Raw genomic sequence first — 14117 nt, forward strand, 5'->3', positions numbered from 1 at the left:
AGGAGTTCTCTCTCTGTGCCTCCACTTGAGCCTGGCTCCAGAGTTTTGTGCCTCTCGGCCGAGGTAGGAGGAGAAGTGGGCCCTGATTCGGTCCCTGCCCTCTGAAAAAGGCTTCCTGCAAAGCTGAGAAAAGAAAGGGCTGGCTTTGCCGTGTTTGGGACTTAGGGAAGAAAAGCAGCCAAAGGAAGGGAACACAACTCTGATGTGTACAATTGTGCAGGTTAAAGAGAAAGCGGGTACAGAGAGATGTCCTCGTCACTGGAGGTTTAGGAGAACTGAGGATGAGCAACTAGGACTTTTCAAACGGAAGGTGAGATTTTGAGAGAGAGAGAGGAAGAGGAAGGTTCGAGAGGGAGGGGCTCACCTCCTAAAGCTGAACGGTGGGAGACCCAGGAGACATAATGTGCTCACAGGCCGTGCATCGTGAAAATGGCATTCACAACCCCTGGGTGTCGGGAAGGCTTCCAGTGTGGGCAGCTTTAAAGGGAGATGAGAACCTGGAGTTCTTCCTGGCTGCTTGTTAGTCAGGATGCCTGTGTCATCTGCACCCATGCGTTTGTGTGTGTGTGTGTGTGAGAGAGAGAGAGAGAGAGAGAGAGACTGCCTTGGAGGGTATGGTTGGCTGGGAACTGTGAGACAGACGGTGCCCTTGATCTCCTCTTTTCTTGGTGTGCTTCCTGTGGTCATTGTGGGAACGGGATCTCAAGAGTGGTGGAGGGGGTCTTTGGTCCGACCCAGCTCAATAAAAAGGGCCTTTCAAGTTTGTAAGAATCAAGCAAGGAGGGTTTTCAGGAGCCAGACAGTGTTGGGATGGGTGGGGGAGAGAAAGAAGCTGGCGAAAAGGCCCTGCCGGCCTCACAAAGGGAAAGGTTTAATAGAGGGGCCCGTGTGATGTGTCCCTGGGGTTCCGAGGAAGCTTGAGAACTAGCAACAAGGGCTTTTCAAACAGAAAGGGAAATGGAGAGATGCCGCCACCGAAGCTGCCCTGGGTGGGACAGTTACCTGTGCTTGCAGATCTCCTTCCTCCAGTATTCTCGTTTAGAGAAAACTGGCCCGGGATGGATGTAGATGGCGAGTGGGCAGCTCTTGGCCCTCCCAGGTGCTGTTGGGCTACCAGGTGCCTCTGCCGTGACCAGCACACGGTGTAGGTTGTTGGGAATTGCTGGTGGAGAAGGGCTGGAGGACCGCCGGTGGCTGCCTTCTGCAGTGAGTGGGCCCCCGGTGCCTCGGAGCAGGTTCTGAGGCAGCTTTGTGGTGGGGTTTGGGGAGCCAAAGGGAACCATGGTGGCTCGTGGGCCCTGTGGGAGTCTGGCGTGTTGAGCAAAATGGGCGTGAGGGTGTGGAGGGGAGAAGGTGGGTCCCCCCTTTTAAAGCCCTGCAGAAGCCCATGAGTTTGGGAGGTGGGGGGAGGATAGTCACTGGAAGTGAGGAAGGCTGTGAGCCAAGTGGGAGAGGACGGCAGTGTGACAGAGGGAGGACGTCAGTGTTGCACATGGGATGCCAAGGAAGCCACCTCCGCTGTAAGACAAGTTGCAAATCGGTGGTGCCGAGATGCTTCCTCCGTTTGGCCAGCTGAAAGGGGGCACCATTTTCTGTGCAAGCTTTTGAGAGAAACATAGTCCTTTATCAGACATGATGTTACAGCAAGTGGGAGTCATGAAGTTCGCATGCTCTCTTGAACGGTGGAAAGGAGGCCGATAACTAAACTGCAGACTACCAGGCCGTTTGGATTTCACCCCAAATGGCCTCTTGTCTTTGCCAAGGTTGGCTTCCTGGCCGTGTGGACTGAGGCACAGACCTGCTAGCTAGCCCAGTGATTTTAGGTTCAAAGCCAGAGGTTGGAAGCTCAATTCCCTCCCGGACTGGGCCTCCTTGTCAGGGGCTGGACTGGATGATCCCACGGGGTCCCTTCCAGCTCCGCAGTTCAAAGGTTACTATAACGACGTTTCTCTGTGGATGAGGGCATCCAGCATCACCCTTGCGCCTCCCTCTTTCTTTTCCAAGTGCATCTTAGTGAGACAGTGCCATGTGAACGGTGCTGCAGTGGGCAAGAGGAAGGCCTTCTTTCACTGAAGGGGGTCCCTGCTGACGTCTGCGTCTCTCACCCCAGCCCTCAGCCATTGAGATGCAACTCCAGTAGCCACTTAGAGCTTGCAAGCGAAGCAGCCGAGCCTGGTTCCACTTGGTTGCTTTGTTTGCCCAAGGGACAGTAAGAGGTCGGTCGGAGGGCCGTCCCTGCCCCTTGGGTGCCTCGCCCCACATGGTGCAGGCTGTTCTTTTCCAGAGGGTTTTAGGGAGCCACTCAAGGTGGCGTGTAGGGCGGTGTGCTTAGGAGCTCATCATTCCCAACACGCTCCCTTTCGCTGCGCACTTCCTGTACCTGCTTAGAGAAGTCTAAGCGAGGCAGTTTCGCCTCTGGTGGGTGATGTGGCCAAAACGGCTGTGCCGGCAGAGCATCCCACACCTCACCCACCTGTCCCACAAGGCCAGGCTGCTTGTGCCAACTGTCAAAGATGCTTTCCTTAAATCTTTCCCAGAAGGTTCTGCCCAGATTCTCCCACGTTGGTGCCAGGAATTTATGGGAATTGGAGTCTAGCTGTGCTGGTGGGATGGGGGGGAGAAGTGTGAGGGCAGGAGGAGAAGGGGACGACAGGACGAGATGGGTGGACAGGGTCACCGAAGCGACCAACATGAATTTGACCCATCTCCGGGATGCTGTGGAAGACAGAAGGGCCTGGCGTGCTCTGGTCCATGGGGTCACGAAGAGCCGAACACGACTTAACGACTGAACAACAACAAGCCGGCACAAGGCAAAGGGGTGGCAGAGTGTGGCCCGTGGTCGCGAGAAATCTTTGGCCCTCAGCTACACAAGGCCCTCCATCTCCAGCAAGAATCCACAATGCACGCGGGAAGGGCTAGGTTTGTAAGGGGTGGGGTTGCATTTTATAACAGATATTATTTGGAGGACAGGAAGAGATGGTGGAATAGAAGGCAAAAGAGAAACGTCTCCCTTTTCATACAAGATCCACGAGGTGTGCCAGGTCTGAGAACTGTGCCCAATGAATGATGGCTTGCCCCCCCACCGCAAAAAAAAAGAAAGACGGGGGTGGGTGGAAAGATAGACCTGTAAGGGGATGCGACTACCATGCTTCTATCGCCGAGACCGACGTCTGGGGATGATGGGAAGTGAAGTCCAGCAGACCAGGCAGGGGGCCTTTTTTGGTGATGGGGGGGAGGGTATTTTTAGTAAACAAAATACTACTGTATATCGCCTCGCTCGCTGGAGGGGGAGTAGACAAAATACATCGCCTCCCATCCTGGAGGGGGAGCAAGACTTATTTCCCGCCCCCCAGGCCATCCATGCATGCATTTCGGGGGGGGGGGTCCAGGGTACAACGTGGGATGCTCCGCCTGGGCCTCCGAACCCCTGGGATTCCAACTCTTCAAACCCCCCCCCGCCCGCCTGGCCCGGTCCTGCTTTTGGGAGGGGCCATTTCGCGCGCCCCTCCCTGAGTGGCCCCATCACGTGGCGTCTAGCCTCCCATCCCCCACAAAGGGTGGCCTCGTCACCACGTGGACCTTGCGCCCGGTCCTCCGGCTGAAGCTTCTCGCCCCCCATTGGCCACGCTCTCCCCGCCCTGCGCGAACAGACGACGCCCCAGGCCAATCGGCAGCGGCGGAAACTCCTTTCTCCCGCCTCCCGCCGTTTGCGTCACGCCGCCCTTCGCGCCTTCTCGTCTTTCGCCAGGCCCGCACGTCTAGCGTCACCAAGGGTGGGACGTCCGAAACCCCCTCCCTCCCCGTCCAATCGGCGCCCGCGATCGTCAGCCATGACGAGATCGCCTGCCCGTCAGGAGGAGATGGGGCCGGCCAATGGGAGCGAAGCCGGTCGTTCTGATCGAAGGGGGCTCGGACCAATCGGCGGAGCGATTACGGCGGGAAGACCTCTGCCAGGCGGCCAATGGAGGCGGGAGTGGAGGGCGGGCTTAGGCGGCTATTATAAGGAGGCAGGAGGCGGGCGGGGCTAGGATCTTTCTCCACAGAATGTCTGCGAGTCAAGAGAGTCGGTGAGTGAGCCAGCGAGCGAGCGCCAGGCAGGCCTCTCTCTTTCCCTCGTCGCCGTCGCCGCCTCGGTTAGGCCCGCGCCAGACCCTCACAGGCCTCAAGCTGCGGACCAAACCATTCCTTCGGAGGGGAGGAGCGGAAACGGGATGCTTTGCCTTTTCCTCGTTCCCGCGAAAGGATTTCGGCCGCCGAGCGTCGCCGATTCCTTTTCTCATTTTCCTCTCCGGCCTTTTTTTCCCCTGCGGCCTTTCCACGTGGCCGGCTTCCCCGTGCCTTCTTCCGATCACCCCCCCCCCGAACGACGGTTGGGCTCTTCCTCCGCGTCCTATGGACGTTGGGCCGAGACCATTTTCTTCCGGGGGGGGGAGAGAAAGAATTTGCGCAAAGGAGGAAACGCAGTCGCGACGGCAGCTCCGACCTGTGACGAAGATCCTTCGTTGCCGCCGCCGCCGCCGCCATTTCTGGGAAGGGAGAGAGGGCGCGGGAGGCTGCGGCTGACGAGGGCGGCCCCTCTCCGCGCATTCACCCCCCCTTCCCTTGCTCGCCAGTCCCCTTTTCTGCCGCGGGCGAGACTATTTTTTTCCCCGCAGGGGGAGAGGAGAGATTGGTTCCTCCTTTGTGGATGGGGGAGAAGAACAACGGGACGACCTCCCATTCTCTTTGGAAGGGAAGCCCCCCTTATTTTGGGGGAGGCGTTTTGTTGTGACGACGCCAAAGGGAAAGATTCCTCCTTTTTTTCAGCCATTTTGGCCCTTTCTCGTCTCCCCGTTTCCGCCCTTAGTGGCCCATTCCATTTTTCTATTCACCCCCCCAGAAGTCCCGCACTTGGTACTTTCCAGCCGGAGGGGCTCCCAGGGCGAGCCCATTTCCGCACCCTTCCGGGGGGGTCCATTCCCAGAGTAACGGGGGGGGAGAAATAGAGGGGAAAATGGGGGGGAATGTTGCTGCCCGGGCCGCCTTTAGAGACCTTCCATTATCTTCGTCCACCCCCCCCCCCGCCTTTCCGTCGCCTTCTGCCCCCCCCCGCGCCGCGGGCGCGTCCATTTTAGCGCTTGCTGGCTGCCCATTGTCCTGCCGCTTCGCATCCGGGAACTCGGCGCCCGTGACGTCACGGGCCCGTGCTGGGAGGAGGGGCGGAGCCTCTTTGCCCATAAAAGGAGAGCAGGAAGGGCGAGAGGAGCCAGGAAAGGCCGCACGTGGGAGGCAGGAGGGGGAAGAGCGAGGCCGGCGAGCCGGAGGGCGGCGGCGGCCCTGGCCCTGGCCCTGCCTTGGGGAAAGGGAGCCCCGGGATTCCGCCAGGCTTTGAGGCCTTGCCGGGCGGGGGACGAGGGTAACGACCCATCATCCAGGGTCGTTGGGCATGGCGGCTGGAAGGGGGGGATGCTGGGAGTTGTGGTCCCAAATATTGGAGGAGGTCGGGGCCGGGCTGGAACCCGGGCGGGGCAGCGGAACCGCCCAGAGAGTCGCTCTTTCTGCCCTAAAATTTGCCGTAGTCTCAAAAGTTGGAAGTCTCCGTTGTAAGGTCTCGATTCAGGCGGGAGTCCCAAAGAAAAGAAAGAGGAGCGAAAAGGCACACACCCCCAAGACTCATTGGGGCCACTCACTGGGCTGTTGTTCAACATGGCCTCTTCCGCCTCCTCCTCCTCTGGAAGCAAAATGCTCCCTGTGGAAGGGAGGAGCTGAATGGGAATCCTCATGGGTGGGTCTGCTCTGAAGAAGAGGGAGCCTGTGGGCCCATAGGAAGGAGGGAGCCCTTGTGAGCTCTTTGCTCCTTCCTCCCCCGTGGTGGTCATGAGAGGTGAGCAAAAGAGAGTCTGGAGAGTTGTAGATACACATGTGTAAGGGAAGTTATTGGGTGGTGGCTAAGTGGTCACAGATTGTTACATAACAAAGTTTTTTTTTCCCTTTAAAAAAACAGATCTAGAGACAATGGCCCTGAAGGAATGGACCCCGATGGTGTCATTGAGGTGAGTGCTCTTTTCTCCCCTGTGTGTGCATGTGGTAAGCAGGAATGGGCACCCATGGGGATGGCCTTTGGGTGAAGAGGCTGCTGTGACTCCTGAGTAGAGTCCTGACTTTGGGGCAGATTCCAGAGAGCTGGAAGAGGAAACCAGAGATGGTTTTGCCATGTGGGATAAAGAAGCTGTTCTATTTTGAGGGCGTCTCCCATGTTGGTCACTGACACTTCAGTTTATATCAGAACTCCTCAGTTTGATTGTTCTAGATCCAGGTAAGTTGTAGGCCAGGAACACCCAAAGGGGGCCCACCATTGCCCACCTTATCTGGAGATGGGCAGGCACATCTTAGTGGTCGAGTAAACCCAGCGGGGGAGCTGTGGGGTTTGAGAAATCTGGATCGGACGAGCGTATTTCTCTGCGAGGCAGGCTCATGGACCTCTTCTGTTTGCAGAGCAACTGGAATGAAATCGTTGACAGCTTTGATGACATGAACTTGTCAGAGTCACTTCTGCGAGGAATCTATGCTTATGGTTTTGAGAAACCCTCTGCCATCCAGCAGCGAGCCATTCTCCCTTGTATCAAGGGTAAGAAGACACAAAGACCGCATACCCTTTTATCTCTTCCTTTAAAAGAAAAGAGAACAGCAGGCTGGGTGTCCAGTGGCTTGGGGATAATAGAAATCAGCTCTCTGTTTCAACTGCTCCCTTCAGTCTGTGGTGCTAAAAGTGCTCACACAGAAGGAGACCAGTCTCTGGGATACGTTACTGACTGAGATAAATCAGGATCCTTTCCTTCTGTTCAGGCAGTTGTTGAAAGCAGATTTACGCAAAGCAGTTCCCAGATGCTGTTATTTTTAAAAAACAAATTTTTGTTTTTTGCTTGTACAAATTTTTAATCCTCATATTGTCACATTTGTGTTACATGAGGCTTGGGATAGTTTGAATTTTAACTTCTAAAGTAAACAAAGGACTACGTGTAATAATGGGGCGGTGTATAAGTCACATATATAAGTCCATATAACAGTTGTATTTATGATAGGCCTGTGGAATCTGCAGGGATTTGGTGAGTCAGTTCCTCCACAAGATCCATTGATCTAGTGGCCTGCTATACTAAGCTGCAGGATTTCAGCCTTCAGTTAACGAAGAGCTGTTGTTAGTGGAGACACTAGTCAAGGGTGATGTTGGTTAACAGTGGTGTCATCACTCTTGCCTTGCTTTTTCATGCCCTTCACGCCATTCCCCTGCTAACTGGGCAAAGCACCACTTGTGAAATTGGTGGCTGTTTTACATCTAGCAGGGGAACAGGAAGGATCCCTGTTCATCCCAGCGTAGCCTCTCTTCCAGTGGCTTCTGGCTGGTTCATGCTGGGGAAACAAAAAGGAGTTTTGCTTTGGCAGCTGCTCCTTTAGCAGCTCTCTGTTCTGGTTCTTCCAGAGTGACCTGATTTCTTTTCTTCCCTGCACAGGTTACGATGTGATCGCCCAAGCCCAGTCTGGAACTGGGAAAACGGCCACTTTTGCCATCTCTATCCTTCAGCAAATTGAGCTCGATCTGAAGGCCACCCAGGCCCTGGTGCTGGCCCCTACGAGAGAGCTGGCTCAGCAGGTAAGCCCGTCTTGGAGGGCAGAGAGATGGCCTCTTTGCCCAGGCTGGCTGTCGGGTGGCCTTCTGTGCCTGCCTGAGGTAGTGGCCAGACTGGCCTGGTCTTTCTCCATTAAGCAACCATCCTGGGCTATAACTCACAAAGTTCCTCAGCCCTCCTGGCTGTGGGAGTTCCTAGTTCACGAAAGCAGCTTCTCAGGTGCCAGGTAACCTCCCTTGGGCTCTTCATGGGAACCTGTAAAGTGGTGCCTGGCTGGTCTTCTCCCGAGGCCATTCTGGTTGTGGAACTACAGACATGGCTCTGTTTGAGAGGCCGGACTCCTCCAGCCGTGTAGCATTTATGTCTCTCACGTTCAGAGGATGGTGGTCTCCTGGTTTTCCTTTCAGGACTGACACACACACACACACCCCTGGTAACTGGGCAAAGAGGCTCCTTAAACAGTGGTGCACTCCTTATATCTTGCAGGGGGACATGAGATTTTTCCCTATTCATCCCAGCACAGGGTCTCTTGTGGCTGTTGGCTGGTTCATGCTGGGGGAACAAGCCTTGAGAACTGCGAAGGCAGAAAAACAAGGCTGAGGTGCAGGGCTTTCAAAGGATATTGGTGCTAAGTTTTCTCAAATTGATTTATTTTTTACAAGCTGCCTTAATTCCCCCACGGGGAGGAAGGTGACCTATCAATAATATCCATCAAAAGCAGTAGGAGAGTTTCGTGTATCTTGAAAGAGGAGCAAGCTGTTTGCGGGAAGTGTATTTGGCATATGAGTCTGCCTGAGTAGCATTGAATGGCCTTTAAATCCCTGTTTGGAATAGAGGTGTCACAGCATGTTGTTTTTGCTGTCTTGGTACAGAGGCTTGTGTCACCTGCATCCTTGGGTCAGAAGACCAAGGTTAGGTTACACACACACAGAGCAAGGCATGTTTCAGTGGGAGGAGAGGAGAGAGGGCCAGCCCAAGGCAGCTTTGCTTACCCTTCTTCCTTCCCCATAGATCCAGAAAGTGGTGATGGCTCTGGGTGACTATATGGGCGCATCCTGCCATGCCTGCATAGGGGGAACGAATGTCCGGGCTGAGGTCCAGAAACTCCAGATGGAAGCCCCCCATATCATTGTCGGGACTCCTGGTCGAGTGTTTGACATGCTGAACCGGAGATACCTCTGTGAGTAGCAAAGGGCCTGGGCTTGAGCTGCTTCTGTCTTACGTTCCTGTTGCAATACTTGAGGGTTGTGCTGCGTGCCCCATTGCAGAAGCTGGACAGGACCTCAGGGTTTGGGGGACTCCGCGCAGGTTTTGCCCTTTCCGACGCAAGGAGAGCTGGGTAAAATGGATTCCATCTGCCCTGGAGTTGCCGCTTAACCTCCACAGCATGGGTTGCCAGCTTAGCAACCACAGGCCCGTTCTCTCCCTGCGGCTGTTCCATGATGATCACCTCATGCGTGTCAACTGACACCCCCCCTGCACCCTTGTTTTCCTCCTGGCCAGCGTTCTGCTGAGCTGGAGAGGAACACGGGCGTGTCTTGGGGGGAAATGATCATAGCAGAAGGATGTCCCTGAGAACAGCCAGAAGTCCAGCCTGGCGGATGCCGCTTGGCCTGTAGTTTTCAGGGGACTTGACGGTTGGGTTTTGTCCTGGCAGCTCCCAAGTTCATCAAGATGTTTGTGCTGGATGAAGCTGATGAGATGTTGAGCCGAGGGTTCAAGGACCAGATCTATGACATATTCCAGAAGCTGAGCGGGAACACGCAGGTAAGAGGGCTCCACTCCCCTGGAGTTAGGGAGACACAATCCATGAGGCAAGAGAAAGCATTTCAGGGGCATCCATTGGCGCCTGAAGGCAAAATGAGGGTTGTAATCCAGTACCCATGGAAGGTGCCAGCTTAGGGAAAGCTACCTGGCTTGCTCTTTGCTTTGGGAGGTTGTCTTGACAGACCATGCCGGGGTCTTCCACGGAGCTTTGAGATGAACACCTGAAGCTGGCCTTTCTCAAGTCCCACTTCAGGGCTCTGACTCTGGGACATTGGCTCTTTCGAGGAAGGACGTTTGGTTCCTCCAGAGACGGCTGCGCTTGTTGCTGTGGAAGCGAGGCTTACGAGCCTCTCCACCGAAGGGAAGGGGAGCTCAAGTCCTTTTGTTTCTCTTCTCCAGGTGGTGCTCTTGTCGGCCACGATGCCCATGGATGTCCTGGAGGTGACTAAGAAGTTCATGAGAGACCCGATCCGTATCCTAGTGAAGAAGGAAGAGCTGACCCTGGAGGGCATCCGGCAATTCTACATAAACGTGGAGAGGGAGGTGCGTGGAATGGGGATGTGAAAGATACCAGTCTACCCAAACTTTAAATTTCTACGCAAGCATGCTAAAGGCATCCCCAGTGAGCTGTCTGTGCTTGATGTAGACTCAGTCTAGCAGCTCTCTTTCCTCCCTGAAGAATGAAATGCTTTTTGCTCCACTTGCTAGAGATTCTTCAGGGGCACGTTCATTTTCCCTTCTGGGAAGTGCTGCGCAAAGAGTAATTGATGCCTGGCCTTGGAGAGGGAGGGCAAAATGCGACTCTAGTGTAGGTGGTCCTTTGAGAAACAGCAGGAATTTGGGATAGAGCTTTGTCTTGTGGGATCCAGGAAACCCTTCATGTGGACCTTTGTGGCCCCCAAATCAGGAGGTTGGCTTGTTTTGCAGGGGAAAGGGGTGAATTGAAGTATTCAAACTCCTTCGAGAACATAAGGTTCTAACTCCCTTTTTCTTTTGCAAGGAGTGGAAACTGGACACCTTGTGTGACCTTTACGAGACCCTCACCATCACCCAAGCTGTCATCTTTATTAACACCCGGAGGAAGGTGGACTGGCTTACCGAAAAGATGCATGCCCGGGACTTCACTGTTTCGGCCATGGTGAGTGCGCAAGAAAGGGTGGCTCTCGGCTGAGTGGTCTTGACTCTGAGGAGCACGGTGCTCGTAGGGTTTACGAGGAGTCCAGTGGGCTGTACTGGCAGCGGCCGCTCCACACCTGGTGGCCAACTTGTTTGGACAAGACCAGAAAAGGTTAAAAATGCAGGCCATGTTGCCATTGATATGAAGGAAGCCTGTTGTTGCACAGAGAAATCATTTTCGGAGGCAGAAGCAATCGGGCAAACTCCCCATAAGCTAGATCGGTTTCTCCTGGTCCGCTGGGCAGTTGTTTGGATGGAAGTATTCCGGGCGGGCAAGAGGCAGGAAAATAGTCTCCCCCTTTTGGAAAAGTGGATCTGAGTGGGGACTGTGGGAAGGCAGGACGGACGGGGTGGCAATGAAGGCAAGGTTCCAAGAGAAGAAACCGTCTCTTCTTTTCCCCGCAGCATGGAGACATGGACCAGAAGGAGCGCGATGTGATCATGAGGGAATTCCGATCCGGCTCTAGCCGCGTCCTCATCACCACAGACTTGCTGGTGAGTGTCAGTCCAGGTGGCCCTCCTTTCCCTCTCTTCCCCCCCCCCCAAGGAGATTCCCTCTCTGCCCGGCTGGCGCAGTGCTGTCGGCAGATTGTAGCCCCTTGGCAGAGGAAGGGTTGGCCGGGGACTGCCTTTCTCCACGGCGGGTACCAACAAAAAGGTGCCTTGCCACTGTGGGGCAGCCCACAAAGCCGGGCCTCGACCTCCCAGCAGGAATGAGCTTTCTCAAGGCGCAGAGGTCTCTTGTCTACCTCCCAGACCCACAAGTTTATTTCTGTTTGGCAGGGTGGGTGCTGACTAACTTTGTAAAAGGTAGTCATGTTGATGCTTGCACAAAGTCTTGGCAAATGCTAACCTGAATCCACTGGTGCTTGGTGCTTCCTTGCCACTTCTGTATTGGGTGTGTGTGTGTCCCCCCGTGAGCTCATCAGTGTGCCTTGCGTGGAAACCCCACGATGGGGCCAGTCCTTGGGTGTTCACAACTGCCCCCTTCTCCCTCCCCAGGCTCGTGGCATCGATGTGCAGCAGGTGTCCTTGGTCATCAACTATGACCTGCCCACTAACCGTGAGAACTACATCCACAGGTGAGGGGACAACCTCCAAGGGAAGCTTTTCGGAGTCCTGCTTCTGGGGTGGGTGGGGGTCCCTTGCTTCTCTTCTCTGCCCGCTCACCTGGCCATCCTTGCCTCCCCCTCCTTGTCTTAACCCAGGATCGGTCGAGGTGGCCGTTTTGGAAGGAAAGGAGTCGCGATCAACATGGTGACGGAAGAGGACAAGCGCACACTGCGTGACATTGAGACATTCTACAACACCTCCATCGAGGAGATGCCGCTCAACGTGGCGGACCTCATCTGAGTGTCTCCCGTTGGGGCCCAGTAGTGCCTGCAACATCCAGCCCCCCCGAGGCACAAAATCCCACCCACCTCCATACCTGCCCTTTTCTATTTTTTTTTTTTTTTTGAGTTTTCTTGCCTTTTGAATAAATGTCACTTTTTTGGAGGCAAAATGAAAATCTTCAGTGTTTACTGGTGCTTTTCTCTGTCTCAATCTCTGCCCCTTCTACTTGTGTGACTTCATTTTGTAATTCAGTTGTCCAAAACGGCGCACCCCCCCACCGGCCCCAGATTGAGAGACCTCCCACCCCAGGTATCATTGGAAGTGAGGAGGGACGTGGACGGCAGAAGCTGAGAATCCTTGGCTTCTCCCTGTCACTCCGTCCCCTCATGTCCCCTCAATGATTTTGTAGTCTTTCAAATTGATCTTTCATCAGAATTGTGGTGCTAATGGAAAAAAAGCTTGAGAATTTAAAACCTACCTCAAAAAGGTGGTGGTTTTTTTTTCTCCCTGCCTCAAATCATTGGTTCAGACAAATTGCCAAGATGTGTTGCTCTTTTTTTTTCTCTATATATGAAACAAAAGATCTTTTCCCTATTACATTTTTCTTAAAGTAGACAAAAAAAATTGAAAACTTTTCATACAACAAAAAAAAAATCTGTGCGTACAACCTTACCCTTTTTGTATAGCTATTATTTATTCAAAAGGAAAGTTACAGTGACCAAAATAAACGTGATCTTGAGAAAAAAAAACTATTTGCTTCGGGTGGTTTTGTAAAATGTCTCGCTCCAGGGAGGGGAGTACCTAGAAGAGAAGCTTAACCTGCCGAACGGAAAATCTCGCTTCCTGCAGGACTTGGGGGGGGGGGGGGGGCACCGGTTACCTACTACAGTTGGGTGCTATTTGAACACAATACCTTTAGGATTTCAGTGGTGTCGAACTGTGGCCCTCCAGATATTCTTGGCCTTCAACTCCCAGAAATCCTGGCCAGCAGAGGTGGTGGTGAAAGCTTCTGGGAGTTGAAGTCCAAGAACATCTGGAGGGGCCACAGTTCGACACCACTTTTTAAAAAAACTTGAATTCTCTGAGATGCTTTTTAAGGCTCCATCTTTAAAAAGCCATTTCACAAATTGGGGTGCAGCGTTAGCCGAGGGTGAAGCAGGTCCTTAGTTAATCTAGAATAAGGAGTACGGGCAACTGCGGGTTTTGCCTGAAAAGCTAACCCTCTTGCCCAGCGTGGTTTGTCCCATGGTTGGTGTTCAAGGCTTGCAGTGTTGAGCATAAAACAGCCAAAAGTGCTGGTTCCTTCCCCCATGTGTGAGCAGTGTGTGCTCTTATTGTATGGTGTACGGTATGTTTTTTGCAAACATCTGCTCCCTTATCTTACTGGGATGAGCAAACCCCACCCTTGGCGAAAGGGTGGCCGGAGTGATTCAGATCAGTGAAGGAAGTTGGTCATCTGAGGATCCAGAACAAAGCCAGTGGGGGTGAGGGGGGGGGGTTGTGCAAATTTCCCACTTCTGCCTGGGCCTGCTGAGAAAGAGGGAGAGGAAATGCATGTTCACTGGGCTCCTTTGTGCTTTTGATTCAATAAGGCACCCAACCTGGTGAGGGTTAGGGAGTGTATGCATGCATGCATGCATGAAGGGGAAAATCTACAGCCTGCAATCTGTTCACTTTGCTGGCATTTCTCAGATGTCAACCCCTCAGCCCCAATCTCCTTGTTGGGTGCTTTTGTGGATTTTTTAAAGCCATCTTGAGGCATAAGCTGCACAGAAACTGCTCAACACAACCCAGTCTAGCAGTTGGCACGGACGGCACGGACGACGGGGGCAAGCTCGCTGTTCTCCTTCCCATGAGGAGGTTGCAGCTTGCCATCCTTGAGAATTCTGATCCCCGTAAACGGTGCGGTTCATCTGTGGTTTCCCTTTTGTTCTTGTTGAAGCGACTGTGGCCATTTTCTCTTCTTTTAAAATCACTATTTCAAAATCCATGTTGATGTAATAGCCTCCCAGCTAAGAGATTGTGTAAAATGGTGGGGCTTACAGGAAAGGCCCATCTCCCTACGGAACCCTCCGTGCTGGTTCGGCAGCCGGTGCAAGAGTGACCCTCCCCTCCCAGGAGGCTGCTGAGTTAAAAAAAGAATATTCCCCGCACTTAGAAAACAAAGCATAGGAGGCGTGCTCCTCCCTCGATTTCTAGCTGCAGGGACTATTTTGCCTAGAGAGCTTACTAAGC

At 53.8% G+C, this 14117-nt stretch overlaps 1 protein-coding gene and 1 non-coding gene across 2 annotated transcripts; both read left to right on the forward strand.

Moving 5' to 3' along the window:
* Positions 1-3966: 3966 nt before the first annotated feature.
* Positions 3967-12631, forward strand: EIF4A1 (eukaryotic translation initiation factor 4A1). Its single transcript, XM_020799822.3, has 11 exons — positions 3967-4067; positions 5984-6032; positions 6475-6607; positions 7488-7627; positions 8616-8784; positions 9262-9371; positions 9771-9914; positions 10372-10509; positions 10953-11042; positions 11550-11629; positions 11756-12631. The coding sequence occupies exons 1-11, from the start codon at positions 4045-4047 to the stop codon at positions 11898-11900; spliced, it is 1221 nt and encodes a 406-aa protein (XP_020655481.1). The 5' UTR covers positions 3967-4044; the 3' UTR covers positions 11901-12631.
* On the forward strand, positions 9039-9183 carry LOC140701576 (small nucleolar RNA SNORD10). Its single transcript, XR_012080467.2, has one exon. It is a non-coding gene; the product is annotated as a small nucleolar RNA SNORD10 (small nucleolar RNA).
* Positions 12632-14117: the final 1486 nt, after the last annotated feature.

This window comes from Pogona vitticeps, chromosome 6 (genome assembly GCF_051106095.1).
Source record: "Pogona vitticeps strain Pit_001003342236 chromosome 6, PviZW2.1, whole genome shotgun sequence".
NCBI lineage: Eukaryota > Metazoa > Chordata > Lepidosauria > Squamata > Agamidae > Pogona > Pogona vitticeps.